At 34.3% G+C, this 23,808-nt stretch overlaps 3 protein-coding genes across 3 annotated transcripts; 2 read left to right on the top strand and 1 right to left on the bottom strand.

The window, feature by feature from the left end:
• Positions 1 to 489: 489 nt before the first annotated feature.
• On the top strand, positions 490 to 1,014 carry LOC103980571 (RING-H2 finger protein ATL56-like). Its single transcript, XM_009397013.2, has one exon. It carries the CDS (start codon positions 490 to 492, stop codon positions 1,012 to 1,014), a length of 525 nt encoding a protein of 174 aa, XP_009395288.2.
• A 3,785-nt stretch (positions 1,015 to 4,799) lies between these two features.
• On the top strand, positions 4,800 to 5,327 carry LOC103980581 (uncharacterized). The gene has a single exon (XM_009397023.2). The coding sequence runs from the start codon at positions 4,800 to 4,802 to the stop codon at positions 5,325 to 5,327; it is 528 nt and encodes a 175-aa protein (XP_009395298.2).
• Positions 5,328 to 5,827: 500 nt separating this feature from the next.
• Positions 5,828 to 6,229, bottom strand: LOC103980592 (RING-H2 finger protein ATL56-like). Its single transcript, XM_009397033.2, has one exon. The coding sequence runs from the start codon at positions 6,227 to 6,229 to the stop codon at positions 5,828 to 5,830; it is 402 nt and encodes a 133-aa protein (XP_009395308.1).
• Positions 6,230 to 23,808: the final 17,579 nt, after the last annotated feature.

Raw genomic sequence — 23,808 nt, 5'->3', positions numbered from 1 at the left:
ATTATTATCTTCCCTTCAAGAGGATGTTTTTTTTCTTCCAAATCAATTAGCATGATTGGTTCGATTCCAATTACACACTATATTATTTGTTCATTGTCATCTAATATTCAACCATCAGCTGCTTTGTGAGACCCAAATATGGCAAATATACTCCTCAATGAAGATTGTTGGAATCAGTAAATTTTCCTTTTTTTTTCATAATATATTGTCTCTAATTCTTTTAGAACTTCTTATTTTATACGTTATGACTATTATTCAAAAGAAATTAGTTTATATATATAATGAGGGAAATTTATAGAAGACTTTTATCCATTTACAATCTTGTAAAGAACGTATCAGACAAAGAAACTTTTAGATCGCTTTGGATTCGTCCCTCACACTGTTCACCGGCCCGCGCGGTGTCCTCTCTTTGCTATTTAATGAACTCGACCGTAATCTTTCTCAGATCGAGAACTGTCTCTCTAGTAAGTAGATCTCTCCAGCTCTCCCATGGCAGAACCACCGATTCAGGCCCCTTCGCCTTCTAGTGTGCCAGACGCCGGTGAACCGTCCTTTATGACGATAGCATTTCAGTTATTCCTAGCCTACGTCTTCCCCATTTCCAGCTTCTTGTTCGTGGCCGCCGTGATGTTCCTCGTCGTGTCTATTTGCGATTGCTACGAAACACGAGAATGGAGGTCCAAGGTTGCGAGGTTCCTTAATAAAATCCCACATGGCATCTACGTCGTGCCGTCTTCTCCGTCTCGACTGCCGTCGACTTCCGATGACGTTCCCGAGCATCAGCTGCATCACTGCGTTATATGCATGGAAGAGTACGCGGGCGGCGAGCAGCTGTGGGTCATGCCGGCATGCAAGCACGTGTTCCACGAGGCCTGCATCAAGCAATGGTTGCTTGAGCCAGCATTGACTTGTCCCATCTGTAGGGACCATGTGATCCATGTAGAAGCCACCACTTCTGGCGGCGGCGGCGACGACGACAACATCGAAACCCCGTTATTGGTCGGAACACAGTGATGTTTGGTGACATCGGTCATGGTGATCAAGTCTGCAGATACAAAATATATGGATGGATGTTCTTCTTATTAGCCTCATCTTGCTTTTATATTTCGTTAAGATAGTTTAACGTATTCACAATTCAAATCACACTTGATGATGTATTGGAGGTTTGTCTTTGGTTGGTTTTGACAGAATTAAATGAGGAGCTTAGCCATGGGATTGAATCCTGAATGTACTTGCATGGCATACATTCCAAGATGCTATGCATCTACTTTGTCCATTCTCGATGTAGGATGTAGGAAACATATGATCCACGGAGAAGCTGGTGCTCCCGGAAGCCACCCAAACAACAACAAGACCACCAATAACTCCACCTCCGAGCTATATTCTAGTGTTGTGTTCGCAAAGTGATCGTATATATATGTCAGTAGATATGTGATGAGGAACCATGTTAACAGGTTATGGAGGGCAGTAGCTTAAGATAATTCAAACCGAATCATTAAGATGGAATCGAATTGCAAATAGTTTTCGATTCGATTCGATTAAAGTAAGATAAATTTGAACTTGGTGAACAAGTTAAATCGAATCAAAATCTTGATCCAGTTGAATTGATATGATAAGATTTATAAAATTAGATTCACATCATTTATAAAATTATGACATCGAAGACTAGTTTGATGATCATTTTGTGGAACTTATCCTCCTTTCATTCTCTTTTTCTTCTCTTATTTTTATTGTTGAGCATCTCTTTTAATCAAAGGTGTCCTATCCTCATTGAATTATTTAAATATTTATACCTCAATATTAAATCAAACTAAAATATAATAGACTTTATTCATAAAAAAGCTAAAAATATAATCGGGAAGCATCAAAATTATGTTCGGGTAAATTCTCTTAGCGGATTTTTGTTCGAATCCCAAATACAATAATGATATTAACTCTGAAATGGTAATGATATAAAATTTATCACTAAACAAAAATATAAAAGAGATGATAGCTGCCTATAATAATAAATTTTATTTGTAATTATAATAATAAAAGAAAATGATCTTATTCTCTCTCATTGAATGTTTGCTTATGGGGAGAAAATTGTGGTCTTGGAATGTGTCAGCTAGCTTAGGTAAGTACTTTGATAGTTCCGAGCTTGATCCCCAAATAGTTGCAATTTAAAATAAATCAAAATTATTCTCTTCCCTTTTCCAAAATACATGGTAAAAACATGAGAAGAGGGTGTTTTTTTTTCTTTCAAATCAATTAGCATGATTGGTTCGATTTGTTAAGAAAAGAGTCGGCACTAAGAGGGGGGGTGAAATAGTACAGCGGTAAAATACGTCGGTTATGGAAAATCTCTCGTACGTTGAAAATTGATTTCGGAAACTTAACTTGAAACACATGTTCGTAAAGATAGCTTGAAAGCGTACGTAAGATGCGTAGTGGATGTAAAGCAAGTTAAGAGGTTTGCAGTAAAGTAAATTGCTTAAGACGAAATGCAAACCAGATTTTAGAGTTGTTCGGCCATCGTGACCTACATCCACTTCATTGATTCCTCTTCTGAGGCCACCGGCATCCACTATTGATCTTCCTTTAATATGTGAAGATCAATCTCCTTCTTACACCCCTCTTCTCCTTTGCACAGGTTTAGGAGACAACCTTTATAAACACGCACTCCTCCTAAACAGAATTCTAAACTTAGACCAGAGGAGGGGATTACTCAAGTGATTGCACCAGCGTTTCTTCACTTTTAAACTCTTTGTGCTTGTGTAGGCTTCAAGTTGATTTAAACTTAAAGCCTAAAAATATCTCATCCCGGGTTTCATAGGTCCGGGCGGTACCACCGCCTGTGCTGGGTGGTACCACCGCTAGTATCAATCTGACACTAACACTGCATTGGGCGGTACCACCGCCCAATCTGACGGTACCACCACCTAGACTGGCGATACCACCACCTGGCACCCTGTCAGGGGCGATACCATTGCTTGACATAGTCTCAAAGACTGTGCCACGACAGTGCAACTTCTTGGGTCATTGTTTGGGCCTTTCATTGGCCCCAACATAGTCCTTACATGGGCCCAATTGGCACATAATTGGGTTGACCCAAATCAAATCCCAATTACATGCTAACTACGAAATCTAAGACATACTTAAGCTAAACAAGTCTGTAAGTCTTGGTTTCTTCCGGTGGGCATCCGGCAAACTTCCGACGACCTCTCGACGATGTTCCAACGGACTCCCAGCAAGCTCCTGGACTTCACGACGATCTTCTTAACGAGTTTGACGAGCTTCTTTAATAAGCTCTGAGACTTCTCAGCTGGTTCTTGCAGAACTTCCGATTAACGTTTGGACTTCCGATGAACTCTCGAACTCTCAATGAAATCGCATTCTTGACTCCAGGACTTCATTTTACTTTATGTCTTGTTATCGTAGTTAACCCTGCATGTGTAAAAACATACTTCGATCTAGATAATTATTACTAAGCTTGAATCATGTTGTCCGGCATGTCATTAGTCCATCGACGCTTTGTCCGATTCTTCGGCACATCGTCCTCTCTTGCGGCCTATTGCCCAATCAACTAATTGACTCCACAACTCCAATATCCTTAGTACAATTTGTGCTCTTCTTAGCCCGATTCCCGAATCCATGGCTCGAAGCCTTCTGTCGATATATCGGTCGATCTTCCGGTTCGACGTTCAATCTTCTGACATGTTCCACCGGCCCTATATGATTCTTCCTACTTTAATTGTCTCATCCTAATCGAAGCATCCTACGTCATTAAAAAATGTAGATCAAATCATAAACACTTATCAATTGGTTTCATCATCACAATTTGATATTTAACATTCCAATTACATATAATGTTATTTGTTCATTGTAATATAATATTCAACCATTAGCTAATTTATACACATGTGGAGGCTAACGAATTATATAAATTTGCTTTGTGAGACCAAATATGGCAAATATACTCCTCAATTGTTGGAATCAGTAAATTTTCTTTTTCTTTTGCCATAATATTTTGTCTCTAATTCTTTAGAACTTCTTATTTTATACATTATGATTATTATTAAAAAAGTATTCATCAATTATCAATATTATTACTATTTTTATAAACTCGATCATATTAGTGATATGGGTCAAACTTGGGTAGTTGATGGGTTTTGTATTTAGATCCCAAATATAAAAACTAATTATAGATTACCTCTAATAATTAACTATCTTTAGTATCTTGATTTATGTACTTTCAAAAGTTATATTAAGATCCCTATATTTATAAAATCAAAATATTTAATCTTGTTTCTTCTCGTGCCGTCGACTCTACTAATAAAAATATCATAGTACTCAATGATAAATCGAAGTTATACAAAGTTAATATTTGCTTAGTAGTAAATCTTATGGTATCTTTGTGAATAGAGTCGAGAGGAGAAACGAGATTAAATATTTTATTTTTATAAGTATACGAATTGTAATGTAACTTTTAAAAGTATAGGAATCGAGATGTTAAAAATAGCTAATTATACAGAATAATATATAATTAACTTCAAATATGATTTAAAAAAATTAATTATATATATATATAATGAAAAATTTTAAAGAAGACTTTTATCCATTTACAATTTTGTAAAGAACGTATCAAATAAAGAAACTTTTAGATGCCCCCCTTTGCTACTTATGATCGCTTTGGATTCGTCCCTCACAGTGTTCACCGGCCGGCGCGTCGTCCTTGCTTTGCTATTTAATGAACTCGACCGAAATCTTTCTCAGATCGAGAATTGTCTCTCTAGCGAGTAGATCTCTCCAGCTCTCTCATGGCAGAACCACCAGTTCAGGCCCCTTCGCCGTCTAGTGCGCCGGACGCTGATGAACCATCATCCTTTTTAATGCTAGTATTTCACGCCTTCTTATTCTTCTGCTCCTTCGGTTCCGGCATCTTGATCATGGCCGCTGTGATGTTCCTCCTCTTGGCTCTCGTCCGTTACTGTGACACACTACAATGGAGGTCCATGGTTACGAGTTTCCTCGATAAAATCCCACATGGCATCTACGTCGTGCCGTCTTCTCCTTCTCTACTGCCGTCGACTTCCGATGACGTTCCCGAGCATCAGCTGCATCACTGCGTGATTTGCATGGAGGAGTACGCGGGTGGCGAGCAGCTGTGGGTGATGCCGGCATGCAAGCACGTGTTCCATGAGGCCTGCATCAAGCAATGGTTGTTCAAGCCACCGTTGACATGCCCCATCTGTCGGGTCCATGTGATCCAAACCGACGACGACGATGCCGACGACGACGACGACGACGGCGACATCGAAACCCCGTTATTGGTCGGAACGTTTTGATGTTTGGTAACCTCGGTCACGGCGGTGAAGTGCAGATAAAAATATATCGATGAATTTTTTGATCTTATTCCCAACCAAGATTGTTTAATGTATCTCGCAGCTCAAAGTTATCTTTGTATGAAGATGTTGCTGTACATTCTGTCTCGCATACAGAAAGCACCATATAATGTCAAATACTTTATGTTCTTCACTCTGTATATGCCACTCCTTTTTCTCAGGCGATTATATATTCTTTAAAATGTCTTCTTTGATTGGTAAAGTTTATTAGTATTTTAATTACATTTATTATTTTGATATAGTTGTTCCAAAAATTCAATTCTAGAAAGACCCCCCAATTAATACAACAAGATCATCATCTTAAAAATAATATTCATGTATATGAGATAAAAGAGAGAGAGAGAGAGAGATGAGCTAAGAAGACAGTCTCACGTCACTGAGGGTCGAAAAATTCAAATTACATATGCACGTTGAATTTGGTATCAGAGCAGTTTGACTTTTGGTTAGAAAAGTCGGAAAAAGCCCTCTTCCGGGAGTCGAAAGTTGTCGATTCTTGATCTTCTTCTGCCTTTCAGCGACAGAGGCCGCTGTCTCTCCAGAGGCGTCCTACAGATGGGGCAGGTGTTTGATGGTTTAAGCAACCATTCTCGGATGCACTTCTCATGGAACCTATGCTTGCATCGGGGGAGCTCCCACAGCTTCTCCCCACCCACGAAGTCCTCCAAGCAGATGACGCAGCCCTCACGGTGGTGATGCTCGGGAGTGGCGACGACATTAGAAGATGACGACGGCGACAAAGGAGGGTAAGCAACGACTTTGATGACGTACAGGGAAGCTACAACGTCGGACCTATCTGGTTCTCTGCACAGCAACACAGCTCTGAGGAGGTTCCAGAAACTAGACATGATCGCAGAAGAGAAATGAAGGCCGCCAGAGGAGGAGCAAGTTCATTAAATAGGCATGGAGTGGGAGGGACGGAGTCTAAATTCTAGTAGGAAAAAATGGGAAGGTTTTCTAATTTGACAAAATTGCAATCATAACAATGATAATAATTTAAATAGTCATAATATTTAATATTTGATAATAATCATAGCATGTAAAATATGGAGTTTGGAAAGAATCAAAGGTAATATATTTTAATCACGGTAAATATAGATGGTGACTTCTGTAGTTGGTTTTATCTGGATAATTACATGTTACGTATTGTAGTTAGATCTCTTTAGTATTTCGATTCTTATACTAAAAAAATTTATATTGAAATCTATATAATTAGATCTTTTTAGCATTTCGGTCCTTAGACTTAAAAATTTTACATTAAAATCTCTATAATTATGAAAGTAAAATATTTTACATTGAATACCATAATACCATCACTCTTAATGATGGAAGATATAGTTCGAGTTAAAATTATATTTTTATCTATCATTTTTGTATTATTTGTGAGATCGGTAAGACTAACTATCACATCGTTCTTGCTCACTATTGCTATAATAGTTACTATTATTAAAATTACTTTTTTATCCATCATTTTTATCTCATTTATGCATATCTTATCGTGTGTTAAATCATTTATTGGTAAACTTGACGTTAAGATAAATGAGGTTAAGTGTTTCATTTTCGTAACTATAAGGATTTCAATATAAAAATTTTGAGTCTAGGGATCAGAATATTAAAGAAGTCTAACTATAGATATTTCAATATGAATTTTTTAAGTTTAGAGACTGAAATACTATAGAGGTCTAGTAATATGTAATTAGCCTCCATTATAAGATCGAGAGAGTCATCGATAAATACAAATCAAAAAATAGTGCCCTACAAGAATTTTGTTGATTTAGTGTTATTTGTTGGAATTCCTCTATATATATATATATATATATATATATATATATATATATATATATATAGCAAATAGAAGGAAAAAAATTCTTTTACGTAAGATAAATTCTAAGGCCAAAATTTGTGCCTCTCACATGTCTTAAATAATTCTCCATAACATTTCTATATCCAATAAAACAAATCTAGGAGTATGTAAAAGGAACATATGCATTTTATACATTACCAAAACCCTAAGATACAACATAGGATAATTATATAATAAGTAATACTTCAAATCTAAGGAATAACTTCCTCAATAATAAATCTTCCAAATTCAATTTTGTGTCCTTTAATTATACTTGTATCAATTTTTTTTATGTAATTATATTTTTAAAAATATATTTTTTTAATAAAAAGGAGTATTTTTGTCATCTTTGTCAAATCTCACATAGAAATTTTATAAAACTCAATTGTCCTCAAAATGCACAACAATTACATACGTATAAATTAGCTGCAAACAACTAATAAAGGTTTTAATTGGAATCGAACCTATCGCATTAATTGATTTTGAAGAAAAAAAACCTTCCTCTCCTCATTTTATTACCATTTTTTCCTTCAAAACTTGCTAAAACATTCAACTAATTTTTTTATCATAATTTATGCAAATGGAATTTATAATTATTTGTAGCTATCGTCTGTTAAATGCATATATTTTTGTTTAATGTTAATGACAAATTTAACATCATTACCTTTTTCAAACATTTTTTGTTTTTCTCATTATGATTGTTTTGTATTATGTTTCCTTTGCAATTAAAAACCTTTTGGTTGACCCATTCTAACAACAACCATTACACCATCCAATTTCTTCATTAAGGAGTTCCAAAAGAACAAATAAAGAAGCAGCTTCATCGATGTAGTTTCTCAAGTTTGCATTGGCTTCTGCCCTGACTGCTTCATAGGGCTTAATTGGATCATGCATGCCACATATTTCGGAGAAAATTTGCTAATATTTCGATGCTATCAGTTCTTGTTCTTCTTCTTCTTGCGGCGTTCAGCGGAAGATGTCAGTCTACAGATGGGGCAGGTGTTTGATGGTTCAAGCATGCATTCCCTAATGCACTTCCCATGGAACCTACGCTTACATTGCGACAGCTCCCACAGCTTCTCCCCACTCACGAAGTCCGCCATGCAGATGACGCATCTCTCGCCGTGATGCTCGGGAACGATGACGGCTTTAGAAGGCCATAACGATGGCGGAGGAGGGCATGCGGCGTATCGGGAAGTTGCAACCATGGCCCTATCTCGCGGTCCATCGCACGGGAATACACCTCTAAGGAGGCTCGCCCATGGAGGAGGTGGAGCAAGTTCATTAAATGGAAGAAGGAGATAACACGCAGTCCATCATAACAATGATAATAATATTAATAGTCATAATATTTATTTATTTATTTATTGATAATAATCATAACCTATAAAAAATAAGGAGAATTTCCAAAAGAATTAGAGATAAATATATTTTAATCTTTAAATATGGATGGTGGACTTTTCTTGGGAGTCTGCTTTGCCCATTATAAGATTGAGGAAGTCAATAGAAAACACTTTTATCTATATACAGTAAATAGAAGAAAAAAAAATATTTTGTATTACATAAATTCTAAGCTCACACTTCTAAAAAAATTCTCCATTTCTATATCCAATAAAAAGGATTTTGGGAGTATATAGTAAGTGATCCTTCAAATCCAAAGATACATAGAATAATTATATAATAAGTGATCCTTCAAATCTAAGGAATAATTTCCTCCGTAATAAATTTTTTAAATATATATTTTTTTCCTTCAGATAGAGTTGTATCAAATATAATTTTATAATTAAATAATTAAATATTTTAAATATTTTATAATTTTATAATTAAACAATTACATACGTGCAAATCAGCAAATTTTTAACATAAATTTATAACAAATAATATTTTATTTTTTTCTATCTCGTCTCCTCTCGATCCTTCGAAAGTACATTTTGACGTTCTAACACATAGTATGTTGAAACATATTCGATTGTATTAATCGGATCATTGACCTAAACTGATGTGGTAATCGAAATTGAATTCGTAAAATATTATCTTCTCTAATAACCAAGATCTAATCTTCGAATAAAACTTTCTCATACCATACTGAAGAACCCTAAAAAAATATGGTGCCTTCTACATTTCATAGTCATATGAAAAACAGTTATTATTCATTACAATTACTTATAATCTCTCTCTCTCTCTCTCTCTCTCTCTCTCTATCTCTTTCTTTTTCTATTATCATATTAGCAGAAATTAAATATTGATGAACATATATCAGGTCAGATGTCAATTCAGTCTAAAGCTTAAGCTTTTTGTTATCGATCAGACACAATATATATTACAAGACTCTTTTAATCTTTAGCTGTATAAAACTATTCTCTCAATTCATCTCTTTTATCTCACATATATACATCAAACATAATTAACATACTTTCTCAAGAATTGTAAGCACAATTCCATATTATGCGTACGTGCAGATATAATTACACTGACGTTGAGACAAGAAAGTGAAGTTCATCCGTATCGATGTTGATGTTGTGACTTCTGGGAGCAATGGCTTTTCCATGGATCACATGCTTCCTGCAGACGGGGCAAGTCATCGATGGTGCGAGCAACCATCGCTCGATGCACACGCCATGGAACAAATGCTTGCATCGGGGCAGCACCCACAGCTCCTCGCCGCTCACGAACTCGTCCATGCAGATGACGCAGCTCTCCATGTCAGGCTCGGGAACGACCACGGAAACAGGCGGCGAAGGAGAAGACGAAGGGACGGCGTAGAGGGCACGTGGGATTTTGGAAAGGAAAGCTGCAACCACAAACCTCTTTCGTTGTCTTTCGCAGTACCGCAACACGGCTCTGACGAAGAACATGATACTGACCAAGATCGCGTAGTAGACAATGGAGAGGATGCAGAAAATGAGGGCGTTGGAGAATAGCACCATGAAAGAGGATGATGCAGCGGCCAAGGGCGAAGAGTCTTGGAGTGGTGTTGCCATGAGACAGCGAGGGAGATGATTCTTGGACTGAGTAAGATCCTTGGAGTTCATTTGACGGCAGAGGAGCGGCCGCACGTAGTCGGAGGAGCAGCGGGAGAGACGAATACCAATCCGAATGTAGTAGAATGGGCGGTATTGAAAGTTTTCCTAATTCCATATGCTACTATCAAAAAATTTCAATGATTAAAGTGTTCTTATAATGTCCAACTTTATATATATATATATATATATATATATATATATATATATATATATATATATATATATATATATATATAGTTAATTTGTTTCTATTATATTAATATAGATATAATGATATTCTCATATGGATCTAAACATGAAACCTATCAACTGCACAATAATGTTTGAATAATCATAATATAATGATTTAATCTCGTATCGAAAAATGGATTGAGACTAAAATTAAAAGTTTCAATGAGTATACTACTGTTAGCTTATGTTTAAACATTTTGAGTCAGTGATTTAAGCTCAATAGACTTAATCCTTTTAATTCATAATAATTAATACTATCCATAGATAGGCGAAAGAATACATCACGACATAGAGCCTTTATCCCATTAAGTTATCTCTTTTGTGGTAACTAAAATCTATGCTCAAAAGTTTATGTCCATCTTCTCTCCTAAGTCTTAAACAAAGTTTCCTAATCTCTCTATTATTTACTAAAATAATTTTTGGAGCATGTAAAAGGTACTTTCTCCTTTTAAACCTACCAAAAGCCAAAGATACATAGCATAATTATATGATAAGCAATCCTTAAAATATAAGCCTTCTTTTCTTCCATCATAAATCTTTAAATTATAAATTATATTTTAAAATTTGTTCATTTAAATGAACTTTGTTCATAATTAAAAAGTAATTTTGTCATCTCTGTGTCTCGCATTGGAAATTTATAAGATTCATTAGACTCAAAAATACACATCAACTACATACATTTCAATTATCTAGTAGTTAAATATCATATTGTAATAAACAGCTAATTCAATATGTAATTGGAACTGAACCAATCACACTAGTTGATTTTGAGCCAACAAGAAAAAAAAAAGAAGAAACAAAAACCTTCCTCTCCCAATTTCACAATCATTTTTCCTTCCTCTATAAAATATAACTATAGTCTTGCACATATATTATGAAAATATACTTCAAATATCCATCCACTCTATGGTGATGTATTGTAATGTTCTAGTCTTTTTTATAGGACTAGATGAAGGAATTAAAAAAATATAAAAATAAAAAATCATAATCATATAAATAAGTGATATATATTCTTTTTAAAGATAATAATATTTCTGAATTAATTTAAGAAATAATCTTATTCTTTTTTTTAAAAAAAAATCTTCGGTCAAGATTTTTCGTCTTCGATCAAACCTGATTTCTTCCCCTTTTTTCCCTATAATTGTTTATTTCTTTACATAGTAGATCCATATACGTAAAAATATCTCTAAATTAATTAAATTTATTTAAATAAAAGATAAACTAAATTGCTCTCCATTTCGCCGTATTTTATCTTAGAGCAACTTTGACATTTTTGTATTATATTCTTTAAATCTCTTAAAGAATAATATTTATTATATATATATATATTTGAATAACAAAAATTCGCCCGGAGAGGATGAAAAAAATTAAATAAGGGTAGGGGTGGGGATGGTGGTATTTTATATTACCTGTATAAATATGATATGATGATGGATAGAGCACTCACCATCTTGTGCCTGTACTTATACCCGACCTATTAATATATTGACTAAGATGCTATACCTAAATACTAGACGGGTCATACTTTCGTTATTCAAATTAGATTAGATGAACCTTGATTGGATCAGTTATGATTCAATCGAGAACCATTTGGTTCACTTAAATCAAATAAAATATTTCCTCATTCAATTGTAACAACTCTTCGTGGTAGCCCCATGCAATACGCACCCAATCCCTAATCATAAGTAGTATCACAATGACAATTGATCTTCATTGGTCCTCCTCTTTTTATTGGAAAGCATATTATTTCTTGATGATTGATGACTGCAAATAACGAACAGTGACCAATGACGATAATTTCTCAGTATTCTTTTCTCTTTTCTATCGTACACTTTCTTCGCGTTTCTTCCTCTTCATTGCTTTTTTATTAGTTGCAGCACCCTCACCCCCTTATTTTAGTCATCTATGCTCTACCACGGACTCAACTCAATACCGACAAGTACTTGGCTCCTTATAGTACTTGGTTCTCACCTGTCCAGATATCTCATTTAGTCAATAAATTATCTCAATACATGCACCAACCTTCTGCTATGCACTGGTCTACGGTTAAATGAATTTTGCGATATCTTAAAGGGATCCTTAATCATGGTCTCTTTCTCTACAAAATCACTCAACTTCATCTCCATGCCGCTGCTGAACTCAATTGGGTCACAAATCTCCTCAAGGAACTTAAAGTTAGCTCTACCCATACTCCTACAATATATTGTGACAATGTTGGAGCTACCTACTTATGTGTCAATCTAGTGTCCCACTTACGCATGAAACACATTGTCATCGACTTTCACTTTGTGCAGCAACTTCGTGTCTCTCATGTCCATACGACTGGACTCACTCACAAAGCCTCTAGCCCGTAAACTATTTTTGTTGCATCGGTCCAAGATCGATATCCTTGACAGGAGCTCGATCTTGCAGGGGCATGATAACAGAGAGATTTCCTCTGATAATAGAGAGATTTCCTCAACTGCATAAGATTTTCTTCGTTATCTCATTTCTTCACCTCCCACATCTCTTTCCCCAATCCTCTTTCATATTCTCCTTCTCTTTTTCATAGATTATGATAATTTTGATTATATATATATATATATATTTATATAAATTTTAATATTATTAATTAGATTTGATAATAAATTTATTTTAAAAAATCAAATAAATAAATTATAAGGTTACGGAGAACCCTCGGGTTCTCTACCACAGCCCTCATTCTATTTAAATACAAAATAAAACGAAGATGAACGATGAGAGATGAGACAAGGATGAGAAGCAGCCCCATTAACATCCCTAATCTTAATGGATTATAATATCTTTTGTAACCACTTCAATACAAACAATAGTCGAAACCCTAATTAAACCAAGAAAGACAAGATGATTACAATAAAATTGCCATCAGTGGAAACTTTAGTACTATCCTTCTTCTTGTTATCGTCTCTACTACTGAGTTCGGATACTTTGTTAGAAGAAATTATCTTAAAAAAAGCTTGATGTGACATACATCAAATTATCTGAACACAATTTAGAACACACGAACTGTAAACACAATTCCTTATCACATATCTACAGATATGATCAAAATCACGGAGGTAACGAACACTAAAAGAAAGAGCAAACGTTGACCACATCGGGACAAGAAAGTGAAATAGATGGGTGTTGTTGCTGTGGGTGCATGGCTGCCACACTGTTCACAGGCTTAACTCACACAGATGCGGCAGGTCATTGATGGTGCGAGTAACCATCGTTTGACGTGCATTGCGGCAACGTGAATTCCTCCATGATAATGGTGCGGCACGTACCGCGACGCTCGGGAATGACGACGGCGGAAGAAGGCGACGACGGCAACGGAGAATAAGCGTCGGTGGCACACTCCGGGTTTCCATCAAGGGAAGCTGCATCTGCAGACCTATCTTGTAGACGTAGACCGCAGCACTCGAATATAATTATGAGGAGGTTCAAGAAAAATCCCATTATCACCAAATGAAAAATAAAGAATGTGTATTGTACAAAGGAAATGAATTCATTAAATAGCAGACGAAGAAGAGGATTGATGTATTCGAATCCGAATCCGAATCCGAATCCGACTAGGAAATAACAAATAACAAGAGGGTTTCCTAATTTGACTTGTTACCTATATAATCTTAAATAAATAAAAATGGATTAATTATTACATATTTCAGCAACTTATATTAAGGTAGAAAATTTTCATTTGACTAATATGATCGGATTTATAATAATAACAACAATATTAATATTCAAAATATTTAATTTTCTAATAATAATAATCATAACCTACAAATGAGGAGGAGTTCCAAAAGAACGAGAGACAATATACTTTAATCATGATAAATATGGATGGTGGATGTCTCTTTGGAGCTGGCTTTACCCATTATAAAATCAAGGGAGTCAATAAACCAAAAAAAAAAAAAGTCTATGGCCATAAAGAGAAGTCCAAATTCCTCATTTATCTATATATAATTAATAGAGATGACTAAATTCTAAGTTCAAAACTTGTTGTCCACCTTCTCTCACAAGTCTTAAGGAAATCTCACTAATATCTATTAAAAAAAATTGTAGAACTATGTAAAAGATACTTTCACCTTTTTCACATACTAAAATCTTAAGATACATAGGATGATTATACAATAAGTATAAATATCGAATTCTAAGGAATATTTTTCTCGATAGTAAATCTTTCAAATATAATTTTTTATATTAAAAATTTTCCTTTTAAATAAACTTGACAAATTTTCTTGTGATTAAAGAGATTAAGGATTAAAAAAAAATTCAACTCTAACTAACTCCATCGAGGAGTATTTTATTCACCTTTTTTCTCATTAGCAAATTTATAAAATTGGTTGGACTAAAAAATGCACAACTACATATGTATGAATTAGTTCATAATTAAATATTATATCATAATTAGCAACTAATACTACAAGTAATTAGAAATGAACCAATCACACTAATTTATTTTAAAGAAGAATTTACTATCAATTTTCTTTTGTAACCTTCATGCCATTGTAAACCATTCAAATTTATATTGTCTTCGTATTTCAAATGAAATTTATTAAGGTTAAGGTTCATTTTAGCCCATGTGGTTTTTACCATAGATTTCTTAAGCCCTTATGGTGTACTTATGTTTAAAGTAATCCATATATTTTCAAAAACATAACATATAAGTTTCTCTCGTCAACTCTGAGTTAACATGCATTAGAGTCTGCTTACGTATCATGCTAATTTGTAATAAATTATTAATATAATGACATATGTAATTTAGAGTTAATATCCATTTTAGTCAATATGATTTTGGCCATGGATCTCTTAATCCCTTATGATTTACTAGTGTCTAAAATAGCCCTTATATTTTTAAAAACATAGCATATAAGTCCCTCCTGTCAAATCTAAGTTAACACACGTTAGAGTCTGCTTACATGGCATGATGAGTTATAATAAATAATTAATATAATGACACATATAATTTATTAAAAAAAAAAACTAAGACATCCATCAATAGCGGGAGGAGGCTTCATCATGTAAGCGATCATCAATAGTAGCATCGAGCCGTTGTTGCCTAGCAGGGCGTCAAAAACTTTTGAGCTCATTATCAGTGCAGGAGAGGTCACATGTGCATGACGTCTCGCAAGATAGTAGTGGCTCGATGTTGCTACTGGTGGTTGCTTCTATGATGACGCCTCCTCTTACCATTGATGGAGGTCTAAGTTTTTCTTTTTAACTTAAATTATAATTATTATTATATTAATGAGTTATTATGAATTAGTATATCACATAAGCAAATTCTAACGCTTATTAACTCAGATGGGAGGAGCTTATATGCCATATTTTTATAAATTTAAGGGTTATTTTAGACATGTGCTTAAAAGTTCTATAACCAAAACCAGCTAAAATAAACCTTTAATCAGACTCTAACGCTTGTTAACTCAGATTTGATGAAAAAAGCTTATATGTAATATTTTTAAAAATATAATAATTATTTTAAACACGAGTAACTCATAAGGCTTAAGAGGTCCATGACCAAAATCATAAAGACTAAAATGGATATAAAGTTCATATTTTTTGTTTACTAACATATTTAATATCATTATCATTTCAATTTTTTTCTATCATTATGATTGGTTTATTTTATCTCTTCTATAAAATTACAAAACTAGAGGCCTATATATTAAGACCATGATCTTTGTTTTGAAAAAGTTGAAAGGAAAATATTGACTTGTTTTAAATCAAGTAATATCATTTTATCATTTTGCTACCCTTTGTCGAAAGAAATTATGTTAAATCTCTCAATGTACATGCATTTTCTAGTACATATCTTGGCTGTGAACTCTCATGAAAATATGTGCGTGAGACGAGGTTTAACTTAGAATAGATTCGCACGTGCTATCTTGAGCTACGCACAAGGGGGGCGATGGAGCAGGAGATTCACGAAGGTATTACAGCATGCTGATAAGATATACCTATATATAGAGCATTTGATAGAGAAAGACACAAGGTATCAGTCAGAGACGTACAAAGGTATCAAAGCATACATCCATATAGATAGGGAGTATCAAATGTAGGGAACATACAAGGGGTCACAATGTGTTCTCATGAGGAAGTTGAGATGTGCTAACTTGAAATATGAGGAGTATAAAGTATTGGATGTAAGAGACATGTGAGGAAGTTGAGGTATGCCAACTTGAAATACTCATGTAATGATTATCATATTTAGGAAACATATGAGGGCATTTGGTAGGTTTTAACTACCTATGTAGAGAGTGCCAAATGTATGATGCAAGGGCATAATGTTATGCCAATTTGAACTATCCTTGTTGGAATTATCAGATGTAGAAGATGCATGATAGTATCAGTATGTGTCGACTTGAACCATCTAAACAAAGAGTGTTGGATATAGAAGACATCCGAGTGCGTCAATATATACTGATATAAACTACCCATGTAGCATGTGTTAGACTTAAGGGATATGTGAGAGTGTTAGTGTAAGTGTACTTGAACTATCGGTAGAGTGAGTGTTGATGAGAGAGATGTGCAAGGGCATTAAAGCTATTAACATGAATTTTCCACGTAAGGAAGATTGGATGCAAGGTGCCTATATAAGTTATAATTAATATGCAAGTGCATCATGGCATGTTGACTTGAACCATGGAATCTCGGATGCAATAGACATGCGATGACATTCAAGATATGTGGACTTCAATTGCTCAAGATATATTGGTGCATCAGGATATACTAACTTGAACTAATCATATAAGACTCATTAAACATAAGAGGTACATAAGATTATAAGAATGTGTAAACTTGAACTGTCATCGTAAGACAATCTAGTATAGTGGATGCACAAGTGCGTTAGCATTTACGTAAGGGGTGTTAGAAATTAGGAACTCGTGAGAGCATCGACGCATGCTAACATTAACTATCTACATTCTTAGTGTCAGACGTCGGAGACATGCAAAGCACGAGGCATGAGATGTCATGACCAACTTGAAAATACAATAGTCAGAGATGTCACAACCGACGTGATGTTGCATCAAACGGGGACATCGCATACATTTGAGGTTGTAGCTGATGGATAAACCAGAGTTGACTTGACATTGTAGCTAACGCAGAAATCTTGGCCATCTCGATGATGTAGTTGACTTAAAGTTGCAGCGAAAGGAGATATCATAGCAGACTTGATGTTGCAACGAACATAGACATCATGACCATCTTGAACATGCAATGGATTGCCACATAGTATTGTGATCAAGGTGTTCAAAGCACCTCGTTGAGCTTTCATAAATTTATTTTTTGATTTTTTTTTTTGCATAATCAATTTTATGCTTTTTCTGTGTACTTTGTTGTGTAAATCAAATAAGCATCAAAGGTTAAGCGATTGTATATTTGAAAAAAAATTGGTATCGATTTTTAATAGGCGATGTTGTGATGAAATATCAATTGTCTGAGTACCCTCGTTACTCTAATAAATTTAACCTCATAAAATTATCTTAATGTTTTACTTTCGTAAGTATAAGAATTCAATATAATTTTTAAAATTGTAGAGACTAAAATACTAATATATAATTAACCCCCACAAACATGAAAAAATAGAATATACTCTTAAATTCATATATTTTTATCCAAGATGGTTTCTCAACGTCTTCACATGAACATACTGTATACATGAAAAATATTTGTCATGCAGGTAATAATCCTTTCATGATTATGATATATAAACATTGAATTGAGTTTGAGTTGACACTTAGCCAGAGAAAGACATTCTTTTTTTCTTCTTACTCCTATTCTTAGACTGACTCCATCTCTCTCTCGTTCCCCTCAGATTTTGGAATCACAAACTTTCTGCAAACGGGGCAGGTCAACGATGGTGAGAGCAACCATCCTTCGATGCACACCCCATGGAACAAATGATTGCACTGCGGCAGCATGCATAGCTCCTCGCCGCTCACGAACTCCTCTATGCAGATGGTGCAGCTCTCTCGGTCAGGCTGGGGATCCATGACAGAAACAGAAGGCGACGACGACGAAGGAGAAGAAGGGACATTATAGACTACACGCGGGATTTTACCAAGAAAAGTTGCAGCCAAGGACCTTTGTCGTCGTTTTCCATAGCACCCGAACATAGCACGGAGGAGAAGTACCAACATAGCGGCCATGATTGTGAAGCCGGAAAGGCAGAAAGTAATTGTGTGGAAATAATCCATCTTCTTCACAAAGGATGTGCAGAGTCCACTTCCCGTGAGATAGAGAGAGAGAGAGTCGATTCTTGGTTCGAGGCTGACCCATCGAGCTCGCTAAATAGGAGAAGAGAGGTTGTCTGCAGTCGGGACGAGAGGGGAGTGCGAGAGATCAATCCGAATGGGAACCAAGGGTTCATAAGTCTATCATGTTTTTCTTACCTTTAGAGGTGTTTTTTAGAACTCACATGTTCTAAAAAGACAAAACCGTGCGGGTATCCCATCGCCCAAAGCTGACAATTCCTTGTGAGCCTATGAGCCGCACCAATGATCGACCAACTAAATGGTTCCTTATCAGATTGGCGTTAGAAGGAGAGCCCGAGGCCTGCACTTTGGCTGAGCAAACTCACTCTCAAGTCGTGCACCTTGGCTATGAGCCCTAAAAAGTACTGATAAGGTTATTTAGACCTACATTGATTGAGGAGTATATGAACCGAGGGCTCATAAGTCCGTCAGGTCTTCCTTATATTCAAATATACTTTTAAAGCTCATGTGCTTCGAAATGATAAAATCGTGCAGCTATACCTATCATCCAAAACAGATAATTCCTCACGAGCCTACAGATTATAGGCCAATGATCGATCGACCAAATGGTCCCTTATCAGCTTATAATTTTTACGTGGAAATTTGATGAACTATACTTTTTTTTTTTTGTTGAATTGGGATTTCACAAACATGACAGGAGAATATGGTGCTTTGATCCAAAAAAAAAAAAGGAAGAAAAATCAAAGGATTCCATAGAAAACATCATCAAATGTACTTTATGATTTCATATGTTGGGTGTTTTAGGTAGATAAGAAAGAAGCAAAGTGTGCTTCCCTCTGATCTGAACTTGAGTGTGATTCCGCCAATAAAACAGTGGACCAAATGCTTACAAGCCATACTAACGTTCCTACCAATACATCACAGAGAACAGTACTTACAAATCTTTTGTTGCAAATTAAACCTTCGATGAAATAGAACAATTGATCAAAATAAAATTGTGATCGGTAACAGCAAGGGAAGGATATTTTTTTCATTTCTCTCTTTCACTTCCCTTCTTTACGACAAGTTTCGACATACTATAATGTAGTTTTATGATCCATTAACCTTTAGACAAGTTTGTATCAAAGAAAAATAGCGAAAAGTTACGAGGAAGAAAATACATGCGATTAATAATAATATTTCATGAAAGAATACTACGCTACCGAAACACCACAAGATTATCGATTTTAAATTGTATCTCCAAAATAAAAAAAATAGAAGGTCCGATTTGTTACAAAAGGATACATGCACTAATATGACATCAAATTTGAACAAGTATTCACATCGATGGATTTCTTGAAGTAAAATTTTATGTCAATAAACCCTCGGGTTTTATTATCTATGGACACGAAGACAATGTATATAAGTTTAAAGAAGAATTTATGATAAACCTAAATAAGCCACACTAGTACGAAAGTCATATGTTCTTCAAAATAATTTTACGTTGGTCTCTTATTTTTTGTAGACAATAATTCGAGTTGTCTCTACTCTTATTGTCGCAGCTCCATCTCTCTCCATCCCTTCCCATTTCATATCACAAGCTTCCTACATACGGGGCAGGTCCTCGATCGTGTAAGCAACCATCGTTCGATGCACATCCCATGGTACAAATGCTTGCATCGCGGCAGTGCCGATAGCACCTCGCCATTCACGAACTCCTCCATGCAAATGCTGCATCTCTCCAGGTCAGGCTTGGGAGGGACGACAGACACAGGAGACGACAACGATGAAGAAGAAGAAGGGACGATGTAGACTACACGCGGGATTGCATCAATGAATCGAACCGTATATCTCGGTTGTCGTATTTCATAGCACCATAACATAGCTCTGAGGACGGGGAACAAAATAGTGATCATGATCATGAAAAGGGAAATGGCGGCGAAAGCAAAGAGGCAGTGACTGAATTGCATCCTAAAGGACGATGGTGCAATGAAGGCCTTCATTGTGAGGAGCGGGAGAGAGCTATGATTCATTAAATAGAAGGAGAGAGAGAGAGAGAGAGAATAGAAATTTGTATCTTAGGAAATAGCACATCAAAAGATCTTGTAATTTGATATGCTACTTACAAAAATGTTTCTAAAATGTCCAACTTTTATTTTTTTATTAATTTATTTTTTTAGTAGTAATCATAACATGTAAAATAATTTTTTTTGTGATTTTGATAAATATGACCAGTGAAATATGATCACTCTATTGTGTGAGATTATGGTCAAAGAGAAAAGGAAAAGAAAATTCAAGGGAGTCAATAGAATTTACTTGGTTTGATATTATTTATGTCCATCAAGACATTACCAAATTCTTCATTTGTATGTATATAACAAATAAAAGAAAAAAACCATTATAGTTAACTAAGATTTTAGCTCAAAACTTCTAATCCATCTTCTCTCACAAGTCTTTGAGAATTCTTCCAAAACTCTCTCTATCTACACAAAAAAAATCCTAAGAGTATGCAAAATGTACTTTCTCTTTTTACACATGCCAAAAGTCTAAGATTAATAGGACAATCATATAATAAGTTATCCTTAAATCTAAGGAATCTTTTCTTCCATCATAAATCTTTAAATTATAAATTCTATTTTAAAACTTCAAACTTGTCAAATTTGCTTGTAATTAGAGATATTAAGGATTTCAAAAATAGAATTTTTGATTTTTATATCTCGCATAGCAAACTTTCCTAGAATTAAAAGTATTAAGTATTTTGAAAAAATTATCAATTTTAATAATCTCATACGATGAATATGAGCAATATGAACAATATGGTTGAGTTTATAGCAACAATATTAATATTAACAGTCCTAATATTCAATTTTTAGTAACAATTATAAATTTTAAAATAACAAGAAGTTCCAAAAGAATTAGAGACAATATATTTTAGTAATAATCGTAACCTTAATTCAAACTCATCATCAATTGACTCATATAACCTCTTTAATAAAATTAATAACTTCCTCGAGGGTTCACAACATCAAAATTGTTCTTCGAAGCATATGCATATATATATATATATATATATATATATATATATATATATATATATATATATATATATATATATATATATATATATCAAAATTATAAAACCATCTACACTTATATTAAACTAAAATATTAAAATGAACTAAATTATTATTTTATATACATTTCTAATCCATAGGAAAGCTTAAGAAAAAAAATACTTGACATTATTTACTTGGATTGAATCTAAATCTCTTGATGTCAAAATAGAATTTCAGTAAAATCTCTTATGGTTTCTGTTTTTTCTCTTCCTTCTTTTCCTTCTCTCCTCTTCTGCATTATCTAAAGAAAGTCCTTTCTTTTCTCATCTTTTTCTTTTTCCTCTTTCTACAATCCTCAAAGAAAATACATTGCATACTAACCTTCAAAAATATACGATGCAGCTAAAAAAAATTCCTAGGAGCACATTACACGTCCTAAAGACTATACGATAAAAAAGAAAAAGGAGAAACAAAAGGTCTAAATGGTTATAAAATGATACAAGCAACAATATACGATTAAACATGAAAAAGTATTCACACTAATAACTCGACTAGAAAAATTAGTAGCTCAACATTTCTTATATTCAATGACTCTTTAGTTTTATTATTCATGTATATGATTAACAAGTACTATCTATGAACTTAAACAAGTCCCAGGAGGAGTGGTAATGATAATTCAATAAAGATTCATTTATTTAACATAATTCAATAAAGATTTCATGTTTGTATTCAACAATTCTTTGGTGATCTTAAAATTTAAAGAGTCATTGGAGGAGTGTCAATGGTAATGATAACACTTTAGCAAAAGAAAGAAATTTGTGTTGTCTTGCACCTATGCTTCTACTTAGTCCACATTCATGTCTCTCTCTATCTCACTAAAATTTGGTACGACAAACCTCCTACAGATGGGGCAAGTCCTCGATGGCAAAAGCAACCATCTTTTAATGCAGACACCATGGAACAAATGCTCGCATCGTGGTAGCACCCACAGCTCCTCGCCATTCACGAACTCCTCCCTGCAAATGGGGCAGCTTTCTGGGTCGACCGCAGTAGCGACGGCAGAAACAAAAGGCGACGACGGCAACTGAGAAGAAGGAACGACGTAGACGACACGCGGGATTTTACTGAGGAAAGTCATATCCACAGGCCTCTTTCTTCGTCTTTCACGGCTTGGGAACATAGATTTGATGAGGAAGAACAAGATAACAACCATGATCACGAACCAGGAAATGAAGCTGAGAGGAACGAGAAAGACGAGCACAACCATGATGGAGATGTTTTTGGGTTTGAGGAAGGCCGATCATGTTCATTAAATAGAAGAAACAAGGTAGTACGTAAGTACTACTACTACAAGAAGGGGCGGAAGAGAGAAAAATCCATTTCTTTATTTTTGGAAATTGTCACATCTAAAGATTTCCTAATTGGGACAAAAAACTATATTATAATATATATATATATATATATATATATATATATATATATATATATATATATATATATATATATATATATATATATATATTCTTTATTTGAGTCAACTAAAATCCAAACTCAAAACCTCTTGTCCAACTTCTAAAAGATAAAAATTCTTGAGTATGTAAAAGTTACTTTCTCCTTTTCCACATATGAAAATGGTGAGAAACATATAATAATTATATAATAAGTAATCCATAAAATGAAAGACAATCTTTTCTACAATCGTGAATATTTCAAATATAAATTCTAAAAATTTTCCTTTAAACAAAATTGTTGAGTTTTCCCATAATGAAAGATAAAAAAGGATTTCCCAAAAAAGAAAACTTGCCAGTTCCAACAGTATAATTAATTTATGAGTATTTTTTGTCATCTTTATGTCTAATATAGAAAATTTATAAAATCCATAATCTTGAAAAATATGATTAATTTTCTTTGTCTTTTCACTTGTTCTTTATTGCTCATCATTTTTATTGCAATCTCTTTTGTCAATTACCTTCTTGATTGTGGTATTTTCAGTTTCTTTTTTTTTTTAATGAATGTTACTCGCTATTCTTTGATATTCAATATCTAATATTCTATGTTCAAATGTGTTTTGAT

The sequence above is a fragment of the Musa acuminata genome, chromosome BXJ1-1 (assembly GCF_036884655.1).
Source record: "Musa acuminata AAA Group cultivar baxijiao chromosome BXJ1-1, Cavendish_Baxijiao_AAA, whole genome shotgun sequence".
Lineage (NCBI taxonomy): Eukaryota > Viridiplantae > Streptophyta > Magnoliopsida > Zingiberales > Musaceae > Musa > Musa acuminata.
The sequence above is the reverse complement of the archived record's forward strand: the minus strand, read 5'-3'. Positions and strand labels throughout refer to the sequence as shown.

Excerpts from the sequence above, each read along its gene's own strand:
- LOC103980571 (XM_009397013.2), top strand. The coding sequence starts at position 490 with ATGGCAGAACCACCGATTCAGGCCCCTTCGCCTTCTAGTGTGCCAGAC.
- LOC103980581 (XM_009397023.2), top strand. The coding sequence starts at position 4,800 with ATGGCAGAACCACCAGTTCAGGCCCCTTCGCCGTCTAGTGCGCCGGAC.
- LOC103980592 (XM_009397033.2), bottom strand. The coding sequence starts at position 6,229 with ATGTCTAGTTTCTGGAACCTCCTCAGAGCTGTGTTGCTGTGCAGAGAA.